General features: G+C 35.9%; 1 protein-coding gene and 1 pseudogene across 3 annotated transcripts in view; both read left to right on the top strand.

The window, feature by feature from the left end:
- Nucleotides 1-24,148, top strand: part of LOC101973785 (uncharacterized) — a 52,209-nt gene that overhangs the window by 13,996 nt on the left and 14,065 nt on the right. Inside the window, exons 1-2 of one of the 2 annotated variants that reach the window (XM_078033110.1) lie at nt 825-963; nt 18,168-18,225. In XM_078033110.1, coding sequence (XP_077889236.1) covers nt 18,211-18,225 — 15 coding nt within the window. In that variant the 5' untranslated portion in view covers nt 825-963; nt 18,168-18,210. Of the gene's footprint in view, nt 1-824; nt 964-18,167; nt 18,226-24,148 lie in introns of those variants that run through there. The other variant, XM_040279437.2, reaches the window with a different exon arrangement.
- On the top strand, nt 840-18,160 carry LOC120887936 (microtubule-associated protein RP/EB family member 1 pseudogene; annotated as a pseudogene). The gene is made up of 2 exons (XR_013431168.1): nt 840-963; nt 10,713-18,160. The product of XR_013431168.1 is annotated as a microtubule-associated protein RP/EB family member 1 pseudogene (transcript).

The raw sequence follows: 24,148 nt of genomic DNA, 5'->3' as shown, positions 1-24,148 counted from the left end.
AATAATAGCAATGACAAATACATTGACTAGATTATCATAAATTCATGCAAAGGAAAGCATGTCCTCTTGATGCACAAAAATACTTACCTTCATATCTTTTTTTTGTTATCCTAGGTGTCTAGATTTCAACAAAAATTAGGAGGCATGTAAAATGCCAAGAAAAAACATACCTCAATGATACAAAACAAATAATTATAACCAGACTTAAATATGACAAAGATGTTAGAAGAAACCATCAGTAATTTAAAATAACTGACTAGCCAGGTGCAGTGATGCATGCCTATAATCCCAGCAACTCAGGAGGCTGATTTAGGAGGATTGCAAGTTCAAGGCTAGCATAAACAACTTTACAAGGCCCTAAGCAACTTAGTGAGACTATACCTCAATATGAAAAATAAAAGGGCTAGGGATGTAACTCAGTGGTAAATCTGGGTTTAATCCCCAGGACATTAATAAGAAAATAAATAAAGTAATTAATTAATAAAATAGCTACTATATAATGAACCATATGGTTATTTGCAACAGAAATGGAAACTATATGGAAGAATCAAGTAGAAATATTAAAAATCAAAATCATAGTTAACAGAGATCAGTAATGCTTAGAACAGGCTCATTAGTAGGTTGGGCACAGTTGAGGGAGGAATCTGATTTTTTTAAAGGTAGGTCAATAGAAGTTCTACAAATGAAGCACAGTGCAGAAAAGGAGGGGGGAACAGAATAGAGTCTTTAAGAGCAATGGAACATACCTACAGTCTCACATAACTGTAATTGGAATCCTAGGAAAGAATGAGGAAGAAAATAATTGAAGAAAAATGGCTGAGGATTTTCCATAATTGGCGACAGTAAACCATAGATCCAAGAAGCTCAGAGAACAACGAGCAGGATGTATGCCAAAACAAATATATGTCTAGGCATATCTTATTTAAACAGTTGAAAACCAAAGATAAAGAAGAAATCTTGAAGGTAAGAGAAAAAGAAATTGCCTATGAGGAACAAACATAAGATTATGTTATAACAAACTTATCAGATACCGTGTAAGCAAGAAAATTCAAAGAAACATTTTTTTAATATTTTTTAGATGTTAATGAACCTTTATTTTATTCATTTATTTGTGTGTGGTGCTGAGAATCAAGCCCAGTGCCTCACACATGCTAAGCAAGTACTCTACCACTGAGCCACAACCCCAGCCCGTCAAACATTTTTAAAGTACAGAAAGAAAAAGAAGTTGTCAATCCAGAACACTATACCTAGCAAAAAAATCCTTCAAAAATGAAGGAGGGAAGTGATATCAGCAAGGTGGTAGAGTAGGAAGGCTTGGACCCTTCCCCATTTCCCCAATCACTTCCATTCAGTAACAGTTCATGGCAAATTTCCTTTGTGAGAAAACAGAAAGCAATTGAAAAAGCCTCTACATCCAGGAGAACATGAAACCAGACTCACTGAAGCCTGAAGGCAGATTTAGTAGAACTTCTTGCTGGAGACACTGCCCCTGGTAGAGCTATATGACCAGCACAGGATTTCTTAACTCCCAGGCTCACCCAAGAGAGGGGAGGGGATCATTTACAGGTTCACTGCCCCATCTTCTGAGTGGGCTCCTCAGAGAACTGGCTTTTGTCATACCAAACTTGAGGTCTGAGGAGTCTGGCATAGTCTTGCTGCTCAGGGAGGATGGAGGCAACAGCAGGCTGGTAGATGTCATCAGTCTTCCTCCACTGTTCAGCAGAGTGCTAGCAGATAACATGTCTCAGTTCTTGCCTACCTTCTGGGGAAGGAAAGAGTTGATCTATTCATTCCACACCCCAACTTCTCAGGGGCTGCTCAAAGAACTAGCATCTCTCTTGTCAGTTTTAGAATTCTGAGAGGTCTGGCACAGGGGAAGATGCAGATAGTATCCTGGGCTGGTAGATGGCATAGCTCCCCACACACTGGTTTGGCACAAAGTGAGGAGACAACTGCAGTTACCTGATTTCCCCTTAAGAAGATAGAAGCCCCTAAAATCTCTGACCAGGCTACTTGGTGGAGTCTTCTGTTCAAGGCCAGTTCGTGAAGACTAGGAGAGGGACCTACTGTATAATATACAGACAATATAGGACAAGAGTGTCAAAGAAAATGAAAAAAAAAAAAAAAGAAAAACAGTCAAAGATGTTCTAAACAAAGGAAAGTGATTGGTTTTTTGGAAACTAACCTTAATGAAATGGAGTTATATGATTTATCTGATAGATAATTAAAAATAACTCTTTTAAAGATCCTCACCAATGTCAAGAGAACAGTGTATGAATGAAGTGAGCATTTCCACAAGGACATAGAAAAAATGTAAGAAAATGCCAAATTATGGAACTAAAGAACACACCAATTGCATTGAGGGAAAAAATTCATTAGAGACATCAGCACCAGACTAGATCAAGCAGAAGAAAGAATCAGCAAGTTCAAAGACTCTGGAAATAATTCAATTAGAGAAGCAAACTGAAAAAGATTTTTAAAAAGAGTGAGAAAATCTTAAGGGAATTATGATGTCCCATCAAGCAGACCAGCTTGTACATTATAGGAATTGAAGAATAGAGGCAAAATGGTCAGAAAGCTGATTTTTTTTTTTTAAAGTGGCTGCAAACTCTCTAAATCTGGAGAAGACTCAAGGAACCCAAAGAACACAATTAAGACAAAACCAAAAATAAGAGCACCAAGAGAAAAGCAACTTGTTCCATACAAGGGAACTTTGATAATGTTGTCAATGGATTTTTCAGCAGAAATTGCAGGACAGAATAGAGTAGAATGATGATATTCAAAAAGCTAAAAAATTGGGGCTGGGGTTGTGGCTCAGTGGTAGAGTGCTAACCTAGCACATGTGAGGCCCTGGGTTCGATCCTCAGCACCACATAAAAGTAAATAAAATAAAGGTATTGTATGCAACTACAACTAAAAAAATAAATATTAAAAGAAGCCAAAAAATTAACCAACCTAGATGCCCTTCAGTAGATGAATGGATAAAAAAAAAATGTGGCATATATACTCAATGGAATATTACTCAGCAATAAAAGAGAATAAAATCATGGCATTTGCAGATAAATGGGTGGAGCTGAAGAAGATAATGCTAAGTGAAGTTAGCCAATCCCCAAAAAACAAATGCTGAATGTTTTCTGTAATATAAGGAGGATGATTTATAGTGGGTTAGGGAGGGGGAGCATGGGAGGAATAGACAAACTCTAGGTAGGGCAGAGAGGTGGGAGGGAAAGGGAGGGGGCAGAGAATTAGAAATGATGGTGGAATGTGGTGAACATCATCCAAAGTACATGTATGAAGACATGAACTGGTGTGAATATACTTTGTATACAACCAGATATGAAAAATTGTGCTCTATATGTGTAATATGAATTGTAATGCATTCTGCTGTCACATATTAAAAGATTAATTAAAAAATAACAAAAAAGCTAAAAAATATAATTAATTAATAAAAACCAACTAGTAATACTATACCCAGCAAAACTTCCTTTAAAAATGTAGGCAAGAGGGTTGGGGTTGTGGCTCAGTGGTAGAGCCCTAGTAGGTTTAATTCTCAGCACCATATATAAATAAATAAAATAAAGGTTCATTGACAACTAAAAAATACTTCTAAAAATGTAGGGGAGGGCTGGGATTGTGGCTCAGTGGTAGAGTACTTGCCTAGCACATGCAAGGCCCTGGGTTTGATCCTCAGCACCACATAAACAAATAAAATAAAGGTATTGTGTCCAACTACAACTAAAAAATAATAATAATTTTAAAAATGTGAGATAAACCCTCCCAAATAAAAGATGAGATAATTCACCACACCACCACTAGCAAGTTAAAATGGAAAAGCACTAAATTCAACATGATAGTATGATAGGAGGAAACTAAGGCTGGAATGTAGCTCAGTGATGTTTGCTTAACATTCTCAAAGCCCTGAGTTCAACCCCCAACTCCAAATAAAAAAAAAAAAAAAGAAAAGCTGAGTGTGGTGGCACATGCCTGTAATCCCAGTAATTTGCAAAGCTGAGGCAGGAGGTTTGCAAGTTCAGGGCTAACTTCAGCATTTTAGTAAGGCACTAAGCAACTTAGTGAGACATTGTCTCAAAATCTCTGGTACAAAAAAAAAAAAAATAGGAAACTTATTAAGTTAAATATATAGACAAATGTGTACTGTATTATTGAAAGGACAGGCAAATCACTTTCAATTGTAGTGTAACTGTTAAAAGACAAAAGTATTAAAAATAAATAAAATATGTTAAAGGATACATAATATGAATAGATGTAAATTGTGAGAGCAATAACAAAGTGTGTGGAAGAAAAGTTAAAATATATTTTTGTATGTAATTTAACTTAAGCTATTATAACCTTAATAAGACTTCCGTGTGTATATAAAATGGCCCTCAGGCAACTAACCATACTTGCAAACTATTGAAATTATGCAAAACAAAAAGAGAAAGGAGTCAAAACACATCAATACAAAAAAATCAGCAAAACACAAAGGAAGACATCAAGAGAGAAAAAAATGAAGGAACAGGACTAATAGAAAACAACTAACAAAATAGCAATAGAAAAATCCTTTTCTAACAATAATTACAGTAAATGGATTAAACTCCTCAACCAAGGGACACAGGCTGAGTAGATGGATGTAAAAACAAGACCCAAGTATATGCTGCCCAAGAAACTCACTTATTATTTAAGAACATAAATAGGCTGAAAGCGAAGACATGGGAAAAAAAAAATCCAGATTTGGGCTGGGGCTGTAGCTCAGTGGTAGAGTGCCTGCCTCACATGTGTGGGGCATTGGGTTCGATCCGCAGCATAAAAATAAATAGGAGATAATATTGTGTCCATCTACAACTAAGAAAATATTTTAAAATAAATAAATAAAATAATAATAATAATACAAATTATAATTGTAACTCAAAGAGACCAGGGTGAGTAGACCAAAAAAAAAAAAAAAAAAAGAAAACTGAGTCAAAATTTATCTCAAGTTGAAGGATATTTTCTAACAAGAAAAGGAAGATATAACAGTTATAAATATATGTGCATCCAACACCAGAACACCCAGATCTATAAAGGAAACATTGACAGAACTGAAAGGAGAGTTGCATGGCAATAACATAGTAAGAAACTTAAATATCACATTTTTTTCTTCTCTTCACCCTCCTCCTCTTTTTCTTCCTTCGTTCTTCTTTTTTTTTCCTTCTTTGTCTTAGTTGGGATTAGAGTCATGTACCACCACACCCAGCTTAATACCTCAGTTTTAATAATAAATGATACATCCATTGAGAAGATCAATAAAGAAACAGGGTTTTAATAACAGTATAGGCCAATTGGGCCTAACATACATAGAATGTTCTACCCAACAGCAACAGAATACCTATTCTTCAGCACAAATGGACCTTTCTCCAGGATGCATCTACATGTTAGATCACAAAACCTTAACAAATTTAAGAATATTGAAATCATACTAAGAATCTTTTCTGACCATGATGGAATGAAATTTGAAATCAATATCAGAAAGAAAACTGAAAATTTCACAAATACATTGACATTAACAGAGTTTTGAACAACCATTAGCTCAAAGAAGAAAATTAGAAAATACTTGAGATCAACAAAACCAAAAGTACAACATGTGAACACTTATGGGATATAGCAGAAGGACTAAGAGTGGGTCATAGCAATAAATCACTACACTAAAAAGAAATAAGGCCAGACGAGTGGCCCACACCTGTAATCCCCAGTGATTTGGGAGGAGGCTGAGGCAGGGATATTGCAAGAGGCCAGACTCAGCAACTTAATAAGGCCCTAAACAAATTAGTGAGATCCTGTCTCAAAAAGTTGGGCTAGGATATAGCTCAGTGGTATTGTCCCTGGGTTCAATTCCTAGTACCAATAAATAAATAGGAAAAAATGATCTTAAATAATAAACACCAAACTTTAAATCTCAAGGAATTTGAAGAACAAACTAAGACCAAAGATAGCAAAAAGAAGAAATGAGAGTTGAAATAGAAAAATTACATCAATGAAAAATAACAGTATTTTTTGAAAAAATAAAATTGACAAACCCTTGGTTAGACTGAGGAAAATTAAAAGAAATAAACAGAAGACTTAGATAAATCAGAAATAAAAGTGAAGTTATACATTTGATGACACAGAAATTTAAAAGGTCGTAAGAGAGTACTGTGAACAATACTCAGCAAATTGGATAACCTAGAAGATGTAAACTCATGGAAACTTAGAACCTACCAAGACTAAATCATGAAGAAATAGACTTATGACTACTATTGAGATTGAATCAGTTATCAAAGTCCTTACCCCTGCCAAAAGAAAACAGCTCAGGACCAACTGACTTCACTGGTGAATTATACAAAACATTTAAAGAAGGGTGCGAATCCTTCTCAGAAATCTCCCAAAACATTGAAGAGGACAGAACACTTCTAAACTCATGAGATCCAAATTAACAAGATACCAAAGCCAGAAAAAGATCACAAAAAATGAAAACTACAGGCTAGCATTCCTTAGGAATTCAAAGGCAATTCAAAATACTAGAAAACTGAATCTGCACATTAAAAGGTTATAGAGCATGATCAAGTGGAATTTATCCTTGAGAAGGTTCAAAATATGAAAATCAGTTTATGTAGCATACCATGTTAACAAAATAAAGAACAACAACAAAAAAAGAATAAAGTCACATGATCTCAATAATGCTGAAAAAGCATTTAACAAAATTTGACACTCATATGAGAAAACATTGAAACAAATTAGGTATACAAGGAATGTATATTGACATAATAAAGGCCATATATGACAAGTTCATGGCTTACTCCATACTTAACTATAAAAAGTTGAGAACTTTTTCTCTAAAATCAATATTAAGATTAGCCAGTCTTGCCACTTCTATTTAACGTAGTACTGGAAATTTGAATCATATTGGGTATATACCCAGAGCCATTAGAGAAGGCAAAGAAAGAAAAGACATCTAAATCAGAAAGGAAAAAATAAGCCAGGCACGGTAGCACACGCCTGTAATCTCATTGGCTCAGGAGGCTGAGGCAGGAAGTTTGCAGGTTTGAAGCCAGCCTCAGCAACTTAGGGAGGCTATAAGCAACCTAGTGAGACCCTCTCATAAAATACAAAGAGCTGGGGATGTAACTCAGTGGTTAAGTGCCCTTGGGCTCAATCCCCAGCCTCCCCACCAAAACAAAAAGAAAGGAAAAAATAAAATTGTCTCTGTTTGCAGTATAACATGATCTTTAAAAAAAGAAGAAATGAATTCACTACAATTGCAGGATATAAAATCAACATGCAAAAATCACTTGCATTTTTGTATGCTAATTATGAATTATTAGAAAAAGAAATTAAGAAAAAATAAAAGGAATAAGATACTTAGGGACAAACTTAAATAGGGAATTGAAAGACTAATATACTGAAAACCACAAAATCTTGGGGAAAATAATTAAGCAACAAAAGCAGAACGATGTCCAATGTTAGTGGGTTATACAAATATTGTTAAAATGTCCATACTACTTAAAGTGATCTACAGAGTCAATGCCAAAATAGAAAAAGTTTTATAAATAAATCACATGAAGCCACAAAAACTACAAATATGTAAATCAATCTTGAAAAGAACAAATCTGAATGGATCATACAGATTTCAAAATAGAGTATAGGGGACTGGGGTTGTGGCTCAGTGGTGGAGTGTTTGCCTCGCATGTGTGAGGCAATGGGTTTATTTCCCAGTACCACATAAAGTGAATAAATAAAAGTACTGTGTCCATCTACAACTGAAAAAATATTTTTAAAAAATAGAGTATAGAGGGGCCAGGGTTGTGGCTCAGTGGTAGAGTGCTTGCCTAGCACACGTGAAGCACTTGGTTAGATCCCTGGCACCACATGCAAGTAAAAAGTAAATAAAGGTATTGTGTCCAATTAAAAAATAAATTTAAAAAAAATCACAGGTAAGAAAAGCTGAAACAAGTGAGACTACATCAAAATGAAAGGTTTCTGCACAGTAGAGAAAAGCACAGAGGGAAAAGTCAAACTGTGAAAAGGGTTTGCATGACATATATCTGAGAAAGGGTCAGTGTTCAAAATGTATAAGGAACTTCTACAACTCAGTTGTAAAAACAGAAATAGAATACATGCAAATGGCCAGCAGGTATATGAAAAGATGCTCAACAACATTATCAGGGAAAATGCAAATAAAATAAAAAATGAGATATCATCCCCACCTAACAGGTGGTTATTATAAAAAAAAAATCAAGGAGCTGGGATTGTGGCTCAGTGGTAGTGCTCACCTAGTGCAGGCAGGACCCAGGTTCGATCCTCAGCACCACATAAAAATAAAGGCATTGTGTTGTGTTCATCTACACCTAAAAAAATAAATATTAAAAAAAAAAACAAAAGGTAACAAGTGTTGGTGAGGATATGAGGAAATTATAATCTTTATACTGTTGGTGGGAATATAAAATGGTATAGCCTTTAGAAGCTTCTTAAACAATTAAAAATACAGGGGCTGGGGTTGTGGCTCAGCAGTAGAGCACTTGCCTATCATGTGTGAGGCACTGGGTTCAATTCTCAGCACCACATAAAAATAAATAAAGGTATTGTGTCAATCTACAACTAAAAATACTTTTTTTGAATTAAAAATAGAACTCCCATATGATTAAATAATCCCACTTCTAGGTATACATCCATAATAATTGAAATCAGAGGAGTTTGAAGAGATTTTATCACTGCTATGTTCATTGCAGCACTTAAAATCCAAGATATGGAAAAAGCCTAAATATCCATAAACAGATTAATGGATAAAGAAAATGTGGTACACAAGAAGAATGAAATTTGAAGAAATTATGCTAAAATGAAACAGCCACAGATAAATACTGCATGGTTTCACTTATTTGAGGTATATTAAATAGTCAAATTCATAGAATCACAGTTGCCAGCCAAACTATAGAACTAGCCGAGGGGCTAACGACAAGGAAAATGTGGAGTTATTAGTGGGCATAAAGTTTGAGTCAAGCATGATTTATAAACTCTGTAGATCTGTTATACGTTGTACCTATAGTCAACAAAAATGTATCATACACTTAAGATCTCAAGTTTCCTGACCACAATGAAATAAAATTTTAAAAAGAAAGAAAAATAAGGACTTCTTTAGACAAATAAATTCATTTTCTGCAGACCTTCTCTATAAGAAATGCTAAAGGAAGTTTTTGCTTTTTGTTTTGTTTGTTTCTAGCAAATAGAAAATAACCAGGAGGATGGTGGACCATAATTCAGCTATCTCAATAATCAATTTAAGTATCACTATTAAATAACACATCAGTTAAAAGATAAGATAGAGCTTACCACCTTTCATAAAAGCATTTGTCTAGCTGCTATCTATAAGAAACCATTTTAAACATACAGATGGGGTTGGGGTGTAGTTTACTGGTAGAGTGTATGCTTTATAAATGCAAGGCTCTGGGTTTAATCCCCAGTACCCAAACACACACACACACACACACACACACACACACACACACACACATATACACACATATTTTCTCTCTCTCTCTCTCTCTCTCTCTCTCTCTCTCTCTCTCTCTCTCTCTCTCTCTCTCTCAAGCTTAATGGTATGGAAGAATATACCACAGAAATACAGTAATAACCAAAAGAAAAATAGAGTGCCGATTTTAATATTAGACAAAGTAGGCTTTAGAACAAGTAATATCATCAGCGAGATATTACATAATAATCAAGGGAGCAGTTCTTTAAGAAAGGATAATACTTGTTAATGTGTATGTGGCTAACAGAGCTTCAAAATAAATGTAAAAACTGATAGAATTGAAAGGAGAAATAGGCATATACACAATTATTAAGGACTTAATTCCTTTTTCATAGCAAAGAATAAGGAAACCAAACCCCTCTCTCATTAATTGGTGGAAAATGAAAGAAGAAGAAAAACAATAAGATTTCAGAAGACTCCCCCCCCCAAAAAAAACATCAGTATTCAAATGTTGACTGTCAGTTTTTCAATGGACATTTGACATTTATAGAATACCAAATAGCCAACTACATGTCATCTTCTTTTTTTTTAAATTTTTTTAGTTGTACATGGATACAATACGTTTGCTTTTTATTTATTTATTTTATATGGTGCTAAGGATCGAACCCAGGGCCTTGCATGTGCTAGGCGAGCACTCTGCCACTGAGCCACAACCCAGCCCCTACATATCTTCTTCAAGTACATGTGGGCATTCATCAAGATAGATCATATATTAGAACATAAAAGAAGCCTCAGCAATTTTCAAACAGTGTAAGTCATTCAAAGCATGTTCTCAGACCATAGCTGACTAAAAATAGAAATAAAGCACAGAAAGATACCTAGAAAATCTCCAAATAATTGGCTATTAAATATACTTCAAAACGGGGCATGGATAAATGAGGAAATCTTAGAGGAAAATGTACTTTGAGATACTTTGAAAATGAAAATACAGTGTATCAAAATGTGTGCAGTAAATTAGTGCTTATATGGAAATTTATGGCATTAAATGATATAAATAATTAGAATTCAAATTAGTACTATACTTCTACATTAAGAATCTAGACAGGAGGCATTCTTCTTGCAAAACCAAGGAAGCAAGAAGCAATGCACACTTCTCCTTCTACCCTAAGACTTAGCCTGCTTCCCATTGTCCCATCCCTCTTGGGAGGGTACTAATAAGAAATATTGTCTGAAGTTTCACAGAAATGCCTCAGCATGGCCCTATTCAAAGCCAACCAGAACATCTTTCCTGCCACACCAGGCCCAACTCCCACCACACATTCCTCCAGTATGCCCCTGGACTGGGTTGCAGCAGATGTTTTCTCCATTAACTCAACTGGATGCTTTCAGAAAAGATGGGAAATTTTGACATAAACCACCTTAAGTGACACAATTGGGGGAAGAGAACAGCTACTCTGAAGGAAGAGCAAGAAGTTATTGAACATGGCTACACATTCTCTTTTGTGTCCTTCCAATAATCTTTTTAATTAAATTGTCAAACTGATTGACATGTTGTCCATAATACACCATTATTAGTATTTTAATATATACAAGATCTGGAAGATTTATACTCTTTGTTTCCTTCTTTCTGTTACCAACTTTGGGCTTATATTGTTTTTATGCCTTAGAAGTGCTGATTTTAATTATTGAAAGGCTAATCAAAACTACACTGAAATTTCATCTCAAACCAGTCAGAATGGCAGTCATCAAAAATACAAATAATAATACTGAGGAGGATGTGGAGAAAAAGGAACACTTTTACACTGTTGGCAGAATTGGAAATTCTGCCACTATGGATATTCAACCACTATGGACATCATTATGGAGGCTTCTCAAAAGACTAAGCATGGAACCACCATATGACCCAGCTATTCCACTCCTCGGTATTGTGAAGAATTAAAAGTCATCATACGTGCACAGCCATGTTTTTACAGTAATACAGGAGCCAAACTATGGAATCAGCCTAGGTGTCCATCAACAGATAAATGGATAAATAAAATGTGGTTATACATAATGGAGTTTTATTCAACCATAGAGACAAATGAAATTATGACATTTGCAGGAAAATGGATGGAACTAGAGACCATTATGCTAAGTTAAATAAGTCAAACTTGGGAAGGTTAAGTGTCATGTGTTTTCTCTTATGTGGAAGCTGGAGAGGAAAAAGGAAAAGAAAAATGGGGGTGGATCTCATGAGAATCAAAGTGAGGGCTGGGGTTGTGCCTCAGCTGTAGAGCGCTCACCTAGCAAGGCCCTGGGCTTGATTCTCAGCATCATATAAAAATAAAAGTATTGTGTCCAACTTCTTCTAAAAAAATAAATATTAAAAAAAAAATCAAAGGGAGATCAGTAGAGGAAAGAGACCAAGGGGTTAGAGGTTCAGAGGGAGGGGGAAGTGCTTAGAAATGATATTGACCCAATTATATTGTGTATTATGTGCATGTACAAATATGTAACAACAAATCTCATCAGTATGTACGTAATACATAATAAATGTAATGCCCCAATAAATGTGGGGAAAAAAGAAGCATCTATTCCACGATGAACATTAGCATGCAAGGACCTACATTTCTGTGAAACATTTTAATTGCACAACACAACTTTTTAAAAATTATGTTCTAATTTTCACTGAATTTGTAACTTCTTTTGTATTTGAGAATAAGGTAAGAACATACCCTCTCATCTCTTCTATTAGCATTGTATTGATATTCCTAGCCTGTACATTAAGGGAAGAAAAAAAATAGTCATGTAGATTAGAAAGTAAAGGGCTGGAGGTGGAGAAGAGCAAATAAAACTCAAAGTAATAAAAGGAGAGGATTTTTTTTTTTTTCTCACAGTACTGAGGATCAAAGCCCGGGCCTCCTGAATGCTAGACTAAAAAAGCAATATTAATGATTAGAGCAGAATTCTATTAAAAAATAAAAGAAAATCAGTGAACCAAAATCAATTTGAAAATCATTAACTGTAATTCACCATAAAGAAGTCTGAAGAACCATTTGTACATCATCCCAACTGATGCAGAAAAAGCATTTGACAAAATTTCTTGATTCATGTAAACAAAAATAGAAACAAAAAAAATCCTTAGGGTAACACAGGATCTATCTTTACTAAAGTGTATCTATAAAAATTAACTTCAATCATTAACTCATCTTTTTGAGTTTGAGATACTGAATAAACAATGCCTGGCCTCATCCAAACAGTGGGATAGTTTTGTTTGGTTTTGTTGTTTTATTTTGTTTTTACTAGTAAAACAACAACAACAACCAAACAAAACCCTCACACCAGCATACTAGCCTCAGTGACAGTCAATGCATGACAACAGATACTGTGAACCATCACCACTTGATTTTCATTCTCTCTGTCCCCATTGATCATCATCTTTTCTTCCCAAGAACACCGAGGTCTATGTTAATATGTGATTGAAGTCCTTCCACAACCTTGCTCTGGGGCCTCTATGAGTAATTCTATCCCTTCAGAGTAATATCAGTATTTTCTGGAATGTTGACACTGATTGCTAATAAAAGTCTTCATTCCAGCAGTGGATGCAGCCTATAAAACGGTTTCAACTAGATATTATAAGGCCAAAGACAAAAATAAGTTACTCAAACACTGTAATCTGATTTGTTTAGGTAAGTGGATTTAAGTAGACTATGGACTCTGATGCTGTTTTATTTGTATATTAATGTTGAATAAATAAGTATGTTGTAGAGTGTAAGAGCTAGATACCTCTTGCAGGAAAAGAAGTTACAGGGCTTGGGTTGTGGATCCGTGGTACAGAGCCTGCCTAACGCCACATTAAATAAATTAATTAATTAAAGTTATTATGTCCGTCCACAACTAAAAGATGTTTAAAAAAGAAAAGAAGTTACAAATAAGCCAAAAGGAATACTATAATGAACCCATTGGCTCTGGACTAAAGTTCAAAATAACAGTTTGAAGTTGTGTTTACTATAAATGAAAGTAGGTAGATTCAGAAATACGTTTTTTACAGAGAGGTGCTTGTCGGTTTTAAAATAGAAGCACACTTGCTCAGAGATGAGGGAGGTGGAGGAAGGGAAGTGGCTGGGGAGGGAGATGAAGAGACTTGCTTTGTTCGGGAAGGGATCCTTGAGGAAAACTGAGGGCTTACCTCCCCTCAAGCACACATGCACCACCCCAATTTGTTACCACTCTGGTTTGCTCAAATTACAAGACGTGCCATTTTACCACTAAACTTGTTGTACTTAGAATAATTTTTGGCTGAACCTAATAGGGTATTAGACAATGAAGGCATTTTTTGTCTCCCTTACAACTGTGCCAGGCTCAGTGGCGCCCACTTGTAACCCCAGCAACTCTGGAGGCTGAGGCAGGAGAATCGCAGGTTCAAAGCAGTCTCAGCAATCTAGCGAGGGCCTGAGCAGCTTAATGAGCTCCTGTCCCTGAATAAAAAGTAAAAAGGGGGATGTAGCTCAGTAGTTAAGGACCCCATGGGTTTCAGTGGCCAATAGCAAAGAGAGTAGAGGAGAGAAGAGGATGGGTCGGACACTAAGAATGTGTATGTTAGTGTGTCACAGCGGGGGTGTGTCATAGCCGGCAGACAGCCGGGGTCCCTTGGTTTGTATTAGGTGAAGACAACCAGAGCCGGTGCGGGCAGTGGACTTTGTTCTGCCAAGAGCTAAAGATTACTGTAAATGTGTACTCGTCAGTCACCGGTGATGACCTAATCGACATGACATGCTGGCCTAGTTGGTCTCAACATTTGAATCTGGCAAAGATCGAACAGGGGCTTGGGGCTTCCCTATGGACTGGCTGTTCCCTGAGATTCCAAGCTAATCTGAAACACAAATAGGTCCAGAACTTCAAAATACTACAAGCAGGTTTTAAGGGGATGGGAGTTGACAAAATTCCTGTGGATAAATTAGTAAAGGAAAATGCCAGTACAATTTTGAAGGTTGAGTGGTTGAAGAAGCTTTTGATGCAAACTACGGAGGGAAAAAGTATGACCTTGTGGCTGCCAGACAAGGTCAAGGAACTGTATTGGCTTCCTTATTGCTCCAGCTCTGAACAAACCGAAGAAACTGCTGGAGCAGTGCTAAGAAACTGCTGGAGCAGTGCGGGTCCACAGAGCCCATCACCGCAGAAAACCACTGTGACTCCTAAGGCTGGCCCAGGGTGGTAGTGTGGGCAACAGCCCCACAAAGTGGTTAAATTGATGTAGCACGTCAACGTGTGGAAACTTACTGTGAGGACTTAGAGAAAGAGATTTCTACTTCAGGAAGGTAAGGAACATTGGACTGATTTACCAGGAGAATGAGGAGGCAAACCTCCCTGCATTGCAGAGGACTGTAGAATTCCCTGCCATAAATGAAGGTTTTGTGATACCTGATTGAGGCCCACCAGAGAAACAAGAGTATTAACAGCCTGGACCAGCAGAGCAGCATCTGAATTTCATACTCTAATAAATTATGTGCTTAAATGTGAAATACACCCTTTTACAATTCTTAGAGGACCACTTTTTTGGTTTGTTTTTGGTTTTGTACCAGGGATTGTACCCAGGTACATCTGCCACATCTGCAGCCCTTTTTGTATTTTATTTAGAGACAGTTGCTGTGGGATCTACATGGCTAGGGTGTTTTCAGTATCTGCCATCCACATCGCTCCACTATCATGCGAATACTTTGCCAGTGTACTAATCTCTTTGGAGATAAAATTCACTGATGTGTTACAAAATGTGAGTTTCTTTTGCAAAAAATACAGTATCATGTCTGGGCTAATTATTAATATTTAAAATATTTTTCTTTCCTTAACTCTCCCTCATTTGCTTTGCCCATGGCCTATTCACTCCCTTTGTCAAAATTCTGCGAATTTTTCTCAGTAGTTACCCACTGCTGAGATTGTTCAGTTCATGATGTGTTTGTATTGATTTGTCTATGGTGGTAGCTTATGTAGGAAACAAGTGTTTTATGATCAAATTGTTGTGTAGTACATTATCTGTGTGGAATTCAAAGAAAAACCTACACTCATTAATTAATAATTTTTAAAAAATGCAGGTAACTAACCATTGTTCCAATGGTACTGTTTCTCTTCTGTGACCTTTTAGACTTTTGTGGCCATAAAATTCTATTTTATTAGGAACCCATTTTTCACCTAGTCTTTCTTGACAGGATTTCTGTCTACTTTTAAATATTTTCTAAATAAAATTAGGTATTTCAAGAAAAAGAAGAATACTGTAAGATTCCAGACTATTTCAGTGGTTTCTTATATCATCAAATCTTGGTTTTTCTTTGACCCACCGCCTTTAACTGGTCACTGTTGGTTCCTATACCTAACACTTCAACGTTATAAAGCTAACTGCCAGATATTTATTTTTTTTAATTGTTTTGAAATTGTAGATGGACAGCCTGTCTTTATTTTATTTATTTTTATGTGCTGCTAAGGATCAAACCCAATGCCTTATGCACGCTAGGCAAGCGCTCTACCACTGAGTCCCAGTCCCAGCCCCCAAATATCCATTTAGATGAGAGCCATTGTCATATCCATGTCCAAGTCAAAAGGAAAGAGTTGAGCTTGATTATAATGCCTTTTTTTTTTAATCAGAAAACAGCTGGGGATATACCATTTAGTGATAGAATGTTTGTCTGGTATCCACAAGAACCTGGGTTTGATCCTCGGCACCAATAATAATAATACCAGAAAACAATTTTTTATAACTCCTCCCCTGAGCAGATATTATCTATTATCCAATACTGTTTCACATGATAACCCAGCTGTCAGGGAAAATAACTGGCAAAAGGGAATGAGGTTGCCCTCCTTAACCTAGATTAATCATAGTTCATCCCTGGGAGAAGGCAGATTGCCACTATGGCAAAATTGAGGGTTGATTTGTAGGGACTAATGTGTAAGCATTTAGACAGTCACAGTGTCTATTATAACTTCACAGTGCTGGTGCAGGCATGCAGTTCTCTATCCTTAGCAAGATACCAAGTTTCTCACAACATCCAAGCTTTCTAGATGCCCTGAGGTGACAGTGTATCATAAAAAGTAGAGCCAGTGAATTAGCCAACTTGTAAATTTTACATCTTTTTGTTATACCTGATGGAAAAGATGCATCCTGGACATGGAATTGTGATGCCCTGGGCAGTGAATATCAGGACTGTCGATTAGGCTGCACCAGAGGGGCAGAAGGAGCATGTAGGGAAAGGCAGGAGCAAGTGCCCCAGGATTTACATTTTGCTGTGACCACTGCTGTAGGAGCACTTGCATTCACTGGAAACATCTTTCTTGCTAATATTTTGATAGTAGAAATCTCATAATGAACATGTTTGGGGGGCTGGAGATGTGGCTCAAGTGGTAGCGTGCTGGCCTGGCATTCGCGAGGCACTGGGTTCGATCCTCAGCACACATTAAAAAAAATAGATAAAGATATTGTGTCCACCTAAAACAAAAAAAAATATTAAAAAATAGAAATATGATTGGTGTACTCTGTTGTTTTGTCTCGTTGTAAATTGAGGATTAAGGGAATACATTATTTTAGTTGTGACTCTGCTAATAATACTTCTGTCTAGAGGCCTGTTGCCATTTCTGTGTTCATTGAAATTTTTGTACCCAAGAAAGGCCCCAGTTTTTTCCTAACAAATTGAATTGGTACAGTATATTCTTGTATAGTATATTCATGTAGTTCTGGGATTTTGAATTAGTGAATATTTGTGATGTGTGGAAAAGCATGATACTCTGATCTCAGTCACACAAAATGGGATGCTGTGTGTGTGCACACAGGACCTGGAAGGACACATCCAACTAAGCTGCTCATGACTGGATGACTATTCTTTGCTTTTATTTTTTTGCTTCCTATAATGCACATATTAGCTTTTTAAAAAATAAAAGCTGTTTTAAAAACATGAAGAGAAAAAAGAAAAAGATACCAAGTTTTTCTTACAGAATTTCACAATGCTGGTTCAGCTGCTCAGAAACCATCTTATTCTGCTATCTCTTTAAAATTTCATTATAATGATTGTAAGAAACCAATCCCAGGGTTATATTGCTTATTATTGGCACAGGAAAGACTAGAAGGAAAATCTTTTTGCTCCCAGGCAAATTTCCTTTTCTTACTATAATTTATCTGGCCAAATTTTCTTTTAAAAGATCTTTTTAGGGAAAATCTTCAAATGAACAACAAAAGTTATTTAAAGTAAGTCAACAACAACAAAAATTGTTAGACAGTAAAGTAATAGTGGTAGACTTAATGGTGCATGCCTGTAATTTCAGAGACTGGAGAGCTGAGGCAGGAGGATCACAAGGTCCAGGCCAGCCTCAACAACTTAATGAGAACCTGTCTCAAAAAAATAAAAAGGACTGAGGATGTAGGTCAATGGAAAAGTGTCCCTGGGTTCAATCCCAGTACCCCTGCTCCCATGAAGCTGTTTTTTCTGACACAGAGTTATTGATATATTCATGGGGTATCTCTCATATATGCATTCCTGTTCCTATCCATCCCACAACTAAGTTCCCTAGAACCATACTAGTTATACTCTATGGGTGTGGATATTTTTGACCTTTCTGATAGATCCAAGTATCATTCTGCTAGAGGTGGTGTTTAATGTACCTATGGAAACAGGTTTCTGAAACACAAGTCAGGCCTCTCCTAATTAATGACTTTTACTCTCTTCCCCAGCTCTGCCTCTTTGGACCCTGTCCCTTTCTAGAAAGAAGAGGAAATGACTGAGTCCCAGGTAAATATTAAATTTTCTCTTTGTTCTCTGCCTTATTCTGCAATGCAGTTTTAAGGAGATGGCAGTAATCCATATAGTAAATTAGAAAGACCTATATAAAAAAACATTTTCAGAGAAAATAGAAGATTAAAACTAGGGAAGAGTTCAGATGTGGCTATTTTATGAAGTGGGTTCATTCAGAGAGAATAGGCTTCAAAAATGAATCTCATTAAAAAATTTTTTAGTTTGTTGATGGACTTTTTTATGAATTTCATTTTTATAAGTATAGCAAACTAGAGCAGAAATTCATTACTTAATTTTCATTGTATGTACACAAAAAACCAAACATTTCCTACCAGAAATAAGCTTTTCTTTTAAAAAATATTTATTTTTTAGTTATAGTGGACACAATATCTTTATTTTATATTTATATGGTGCTGAGGATCGAACCTAGTGCCTCATGCATGTTAGGTGAGCGCTCTACCTCTGAGCCACAATCCCAGCCCCAGAAATAAGCTGTTTTTTTATTGCCACTTTGATTAATGAAAATTGTGTGACTTATTATAATCGATAAGTTAGCTTTCAGTTGGTCTGTTTTGATCAAAGATAAAATAAAGAATATCTGAATTGCCTTAGCATTAGAATGCAAGTGAACATCAGAAGAAAAATTGGAATAAAATCTAGTATTTCATATGATAGAATACTACACAATAAAAAAGACTACATTACTGGTACATGCAACAAGATGGGTAAATCTCATCAACAGAGCAAAAGAAGCCAGAAACAAAAAGTATATACAAAAGGTTTCATTTATATAAAGTTCAAAAGCTAGTAAAACTAATCTACTTTGATAGAAGTCAGAATAGTGGTTCCTTATGAGAGGGTATTTACTGGGAAAAGGCATGAATTAAGCTGAAGTGTTAAAAATGTTTAGTATTTTGACTTTGAGTAAACATGTCTGTGTCTCAAAAGTGTATCAGGTTGTACACTTAACATCAGCACACTGTACCACATTAATCTATGCATGCCATACCTCAATTTAAAAAATTAGACTATCTGAAGAAAGATGTGGGCTATGTGGCTTTCAAATGACCCTATGTAATTGTCTTTTTCAGTGGGCATTTGCTTCTGATAGAGCCACATGTAAAGTAATAATTTCTGGTAAATTCTTGTAAGTGTAGTTAACTAGACTGTGAGCAGGGAGCGTGTTTTACTTTGTTTTCTGCCCTATCTTCATCACCTAGTACACATTTTGTTTGAATATTCATAGTTTTAATGAATTGAACCCACAATCCCTTATTTCTTTTTTATTGACCCTTGGACTAAGTGATATTCTATCTCCTTTTCACAGATAATTCCTTTTTCTCAGAACTTAACCCTTTTGCTTCACACTTTTGTGATCTTTCTATCTCACATTTACCCTACACTCTCAGATATTGAACATCTCTCTCACTGCCTTTTCACCCTCAGCTCAAAGCTTTTTTGTACTGAGATATACAGTGTGTCTTTGATCTCAGTTAATTTCATCATATATTATTATTCAGTTATGTAAATAAACCATATTTTATTCATATGAATTCCTGTTAATGGGCATTTAGATGATTTTTATTTTAGAGAAATTATAAATAGTTGCTGTGAACTTTATTGTAGATGTCCATTTTGGACACATGCACATGTTCCTTAGGCTATACACCAAAAGATGAACCTGGTATATATCCTAAGTTATATATGAGGTCAACTTTTATTGAAAACAGTTTTCCAAAGTAACTGTCCACAAATATACCCTAACAATATCTGAGGGCTCCTAGTCACTCCAAGATAACCTTCTTGAGTGTATTTTCTATCCTCACAAGTTTGCCTTTTTGACATAATATGAACTCATAGGTGATAAAAGAGAAACTCAACTAAATCTGGCTCTACAAAAACTGTATTCTTTTTGATACAATAACCATAAATAAAATAAACCAATAACAATTTTAGTAATATATAGCAGACTAATCTAGTATTTAAATATATTTATAAGCCAGTAATTAAAATGAAATCTGGTAGAAAACTGGGGATATGAAAGAAATAATTTGCAATTGAAAAAATAAAAAGGAAGGGCTCATAAAAGTTACAAATAATGATATAAAGAATGTCAAAGTTTTACATAGATTATAAAATCTTCATAAGGAGTCCGAGAGGTGAATACTCTCATTATTTCCATGTTTCAAATACAATGGATAAAAAGGATAGAAAGATTAAGAAACTTGCTCAAGGTTGTAGATTGTATTAGAACCAGGAGTCTGAACAGTATTAATGTGGAGCCTTTGTTCCCAGCCACTTTCCTCTATGACTTCAGCTACCCTCATGATTAATAAAATGCAAATAAGATTTTTTAAACTATCAGATTAATCTAACTTACAAAAGACCAATCATACCTCAGATCTGGTCACTCTGGGTTGTGTAGCCAACATCACGTTATCTCTTACCTGGAACTACTTTGATACCTTCCTACTGATCTCCCTTCATTTATCACTGATCATCTGTAGTTCATTTTCTGTAGAACATACAAAGGGAACACTGAAAACCTAAGGCATTAACCTTCCCTGCTTAAAATCATCTCATGGCTTCCCATTACGCTTGGGATAATGTCCTTCACCAAACCAAACCCTTCAGGATATGCCTTCTGCCTCCATCTTTACCACCGTCTTGTGCTATACTGGTCTCTTATCTATGATGTTTCAGCTACACTGAATTTTCCCACCTCTGAAGAGATAAAGTTTATACCTAAAGAAACAACTTTAAACATATCATTATTTTCTATTATCCTGCATATTTTTTATAACTTTATTTTTTATGTGGTACTGAGGATCAAACCTAGTGCCTCACACATACTAGGCAAGTGCTCCACCATCAACCACAGCCCCAGCCCACCATCCTGCATGTTTATATGACTAGTTCCTTCTCTTTATTCTGGTTGCAGCTGAAATATTACCCTCTTCAACAGCTTCTGTTACCAAATTCAAAGTATATTATTTAAACCCATTATCTTATTACATTTTAATGATTTATTACTATTATACTTTGTCTTGCTTATTCACTCATTTATTTATTCATTTCCATGTGCCCTAAGTAGAATGTAAGTTCCAAGAGGACCCAGAATGTTGTCTTTCTTACTGCTATCCTTAGTATCTAAATCTGTGCTGGACACATTCTAATAACTAGGTAATTTATTATTATTATTTTTAGTTGTGGATGGACATAATATCTTTATTTATTTATTTAATGTGGTGCTGAGGATCAAACCCAGGGCCTCACACCTTTGAGGCAAGTGCTCTACCACTGAGCTACAGCCTCAGCCCTCAGTCATTTATTTTGTAATTTAAAAATAACCCCAGAGCTCAAGTAAGAATTTCATAATATTCATAATGAAAAACCTCAAGTACCCCTAGACCCTAAATTAGTCTGTAAGCTATTAAACAATATTTTCATTTTTAACCTTTATGAGCTTCTCTCATATGTGGATATTAGAAAAATGCAAGAAAACAAAAAGAAGGGAAGGGCTGTGGCTGTGGCTCAGTGGTAGTGTACTTGCCTGGCATGTGTAAGGCACTGGGATCGAGTCTCAGCACCACACATTAATGAATAAAATAAATGTCAATCAACAACTAAAGAAATATTATTTTTTAAATATCTTTATTTTATTGTTTATTTTTATGTGATGCTAAGGATTTAACCTAGTGCCTCACACATGTGAGGCAAGTGCTCTAGCACTGAGCTACAGCTATAACCCTACAGAATTATTTTTTTAAATTAAAAAAAAATAGATGGGTGCATTGGCACATGCTTGGAATCCCAGCAGCTCGGGAGGCTAAGTCAGGAGGATCTCAAGTTCAAAGCCAGCCTCAGCAAAAGTGAACAACTTGGTGAGACCCTGTCTCTAAATGAAGATGTGGCTCAGTGGTTTAAGTGCCCCTCAGTTCAATCCCCAGTACCCAATAAGTAAATAAACAACCAAATAAATAAATTAATTAAATAAAACAAAAGGAAAACCAATAGGATAAAGGGGACAGGGGAGGGAAGATGGGAGGGAAAGCAAAGATATTAGGAAATGAAATTGAACAAATTATGTTAGGTCCATGTTTGAGTATATCACAATGAATCCCAGTATTGTGTATAATTATAATCCAATAAAACATTAAAATAAACAAATAAATGGACTTTAATTTGGAAAAGTAAAATCTGTCAAAGACTATTTTAAAGAATGGACTCTGTCCCTTTTCCATTGGCTTTTCCTGCCTAGCATTTTTATTTTTATTTTTTTAATGTTTATTTTTTAGGTGTAGATGGACACAACACAATGCCTTTATTTTTATGTGGTGCTGAGGATTGAACCTGGGTCCCACCCGTGCTAGGCGAGCCACAATCCCAGCCCCAAGCCACAATCCCAGCCCCTCCTGCCTAGCTTTTTTTAAAAATAACTTTCCTAAATATAGGATTCTTTATTTAAAGCTGCTTTTTTTTCTTTCAACACTTTGAATATATTGTCCCTTTGTTATTTGGTCTCCATTGATTCAGTTGTTAATTTTATTGTGATTCCCTTGAAGATAATGAAGTTTTTCACTTGCTGCTGTAAGGTTTTATCTTTACTTCAACCTTGAACTATGATGTGTCTAGATGTGTACCTTGTTGTTTATCCTACTTGGAGTTTGTCTAGCTCCTTAGATATCAGTGTTAGTGTTTTTCACCAAATTTAGTAAGTTTTAGTCATTATTTCTTACAATATTTTCATGTACTTTCCTCTCTTTAAAACTTCATCCTTGGGCTGGGGTTGTGGCTCAGTGGTAGAGTGCTTGTCTGGCATGTGTGAGGCACTGGGTTCTACTCTCAGCACCACATAAAAATAAATAAATAAAGGTATTGTGCCCATGTACAACTAAAAATATATATTTAAAAAACTTAATACTTGGGCTGGGGATGTGGCTCAAGCGGTAGCGCACTTGCCTGGCATGTGTGCGGCCCGGGTTTGATCCTCAGCACCACACACAAACAGAGATGTTGTGTCCACCGAAAACTAAACAATAAATATTTAAAAATTCTCTCTCTCTCTCTCTTTAAAAAAAACTTAATACTTTAGTACTGAAATCATATATATTTTGATGCTTTTACTGATGTCTCATATTCCTCTGAGTTTGTATTTACTTCATGCTTTTTTCATTCTTCAAAATGCATAATTTCTGTATTATATGATAGATACTTTGTATTTTTTGATGCATTATAACTATACATAATAGTGGGACTTGTTGTTATGTATTTGTACATGCACACAATATAACAATGTCACCAATTTCTTTCCATAGGACCTCCCCCTTTCCTTCCCCTCTTCCCTCACCCTGCTCCTCTTCCTCTACTCTTCTTGTCTCCCTTCTGTTTTCATGAGGTTCCTCACCTTCCTTTTCTCTCTAAGAGCTTCTGTTTATGAGAGAAGACATGACCTTTGACTGAGTTTGGCTTATTTCAGTTAACATAATGCTCTCAATTCCATCCATGTTGTGCAAATGCCACAATTGCAGATTCTTTCTTCTGCCAACTCAGACTGTCCTGTGTCTGTGAGAAAATCTCAGCTAGACCAGTGAGAAGTTGATGACCAAAACTTTTCTATTGGGGGATACTATAGGTAGCAATAGTCTACAATCCAGTGCCTCCCGCCATGTTCAGTCGTTGGCTGGGTGCAATGTTTGGCTCTCAAACTGCAGGCTGTTTGCCAACTCTATTTGGGACTCTCAGCAGTGTATACCTCCATGACTGCCACAAACATGGTACTTGAAGTGTTCTCTGCATGACCTGAGTATTTTTATGTGTCAGGATTATAATTAACTGCCTGTAGTAGAAATCTCAGAAAACATTTCCATAACAGGACAGAAATTTATTTCTTGTATTGAATTTTAGGTGATAGCAGACT

The sequence above is a fragment of the Ictidomys tridecemlineatus genome, chromosome 15 (assembly GCF_052094955.1).
Source record: "Ictidomys tridecemlineatus isolate mIctTri1 chromosome 15, mIctTri1.hap1, whole genome shotgun sequence".
NCBI lineage: Eukaryota > Metazoa > Chordata > Mammalia > Rodentia > Sciuridae > Ictidomys > Ictidomys tridecemlineatus.
This window is presented reverse-complemented; position numbering and strand designations above follow the sequence as displayed.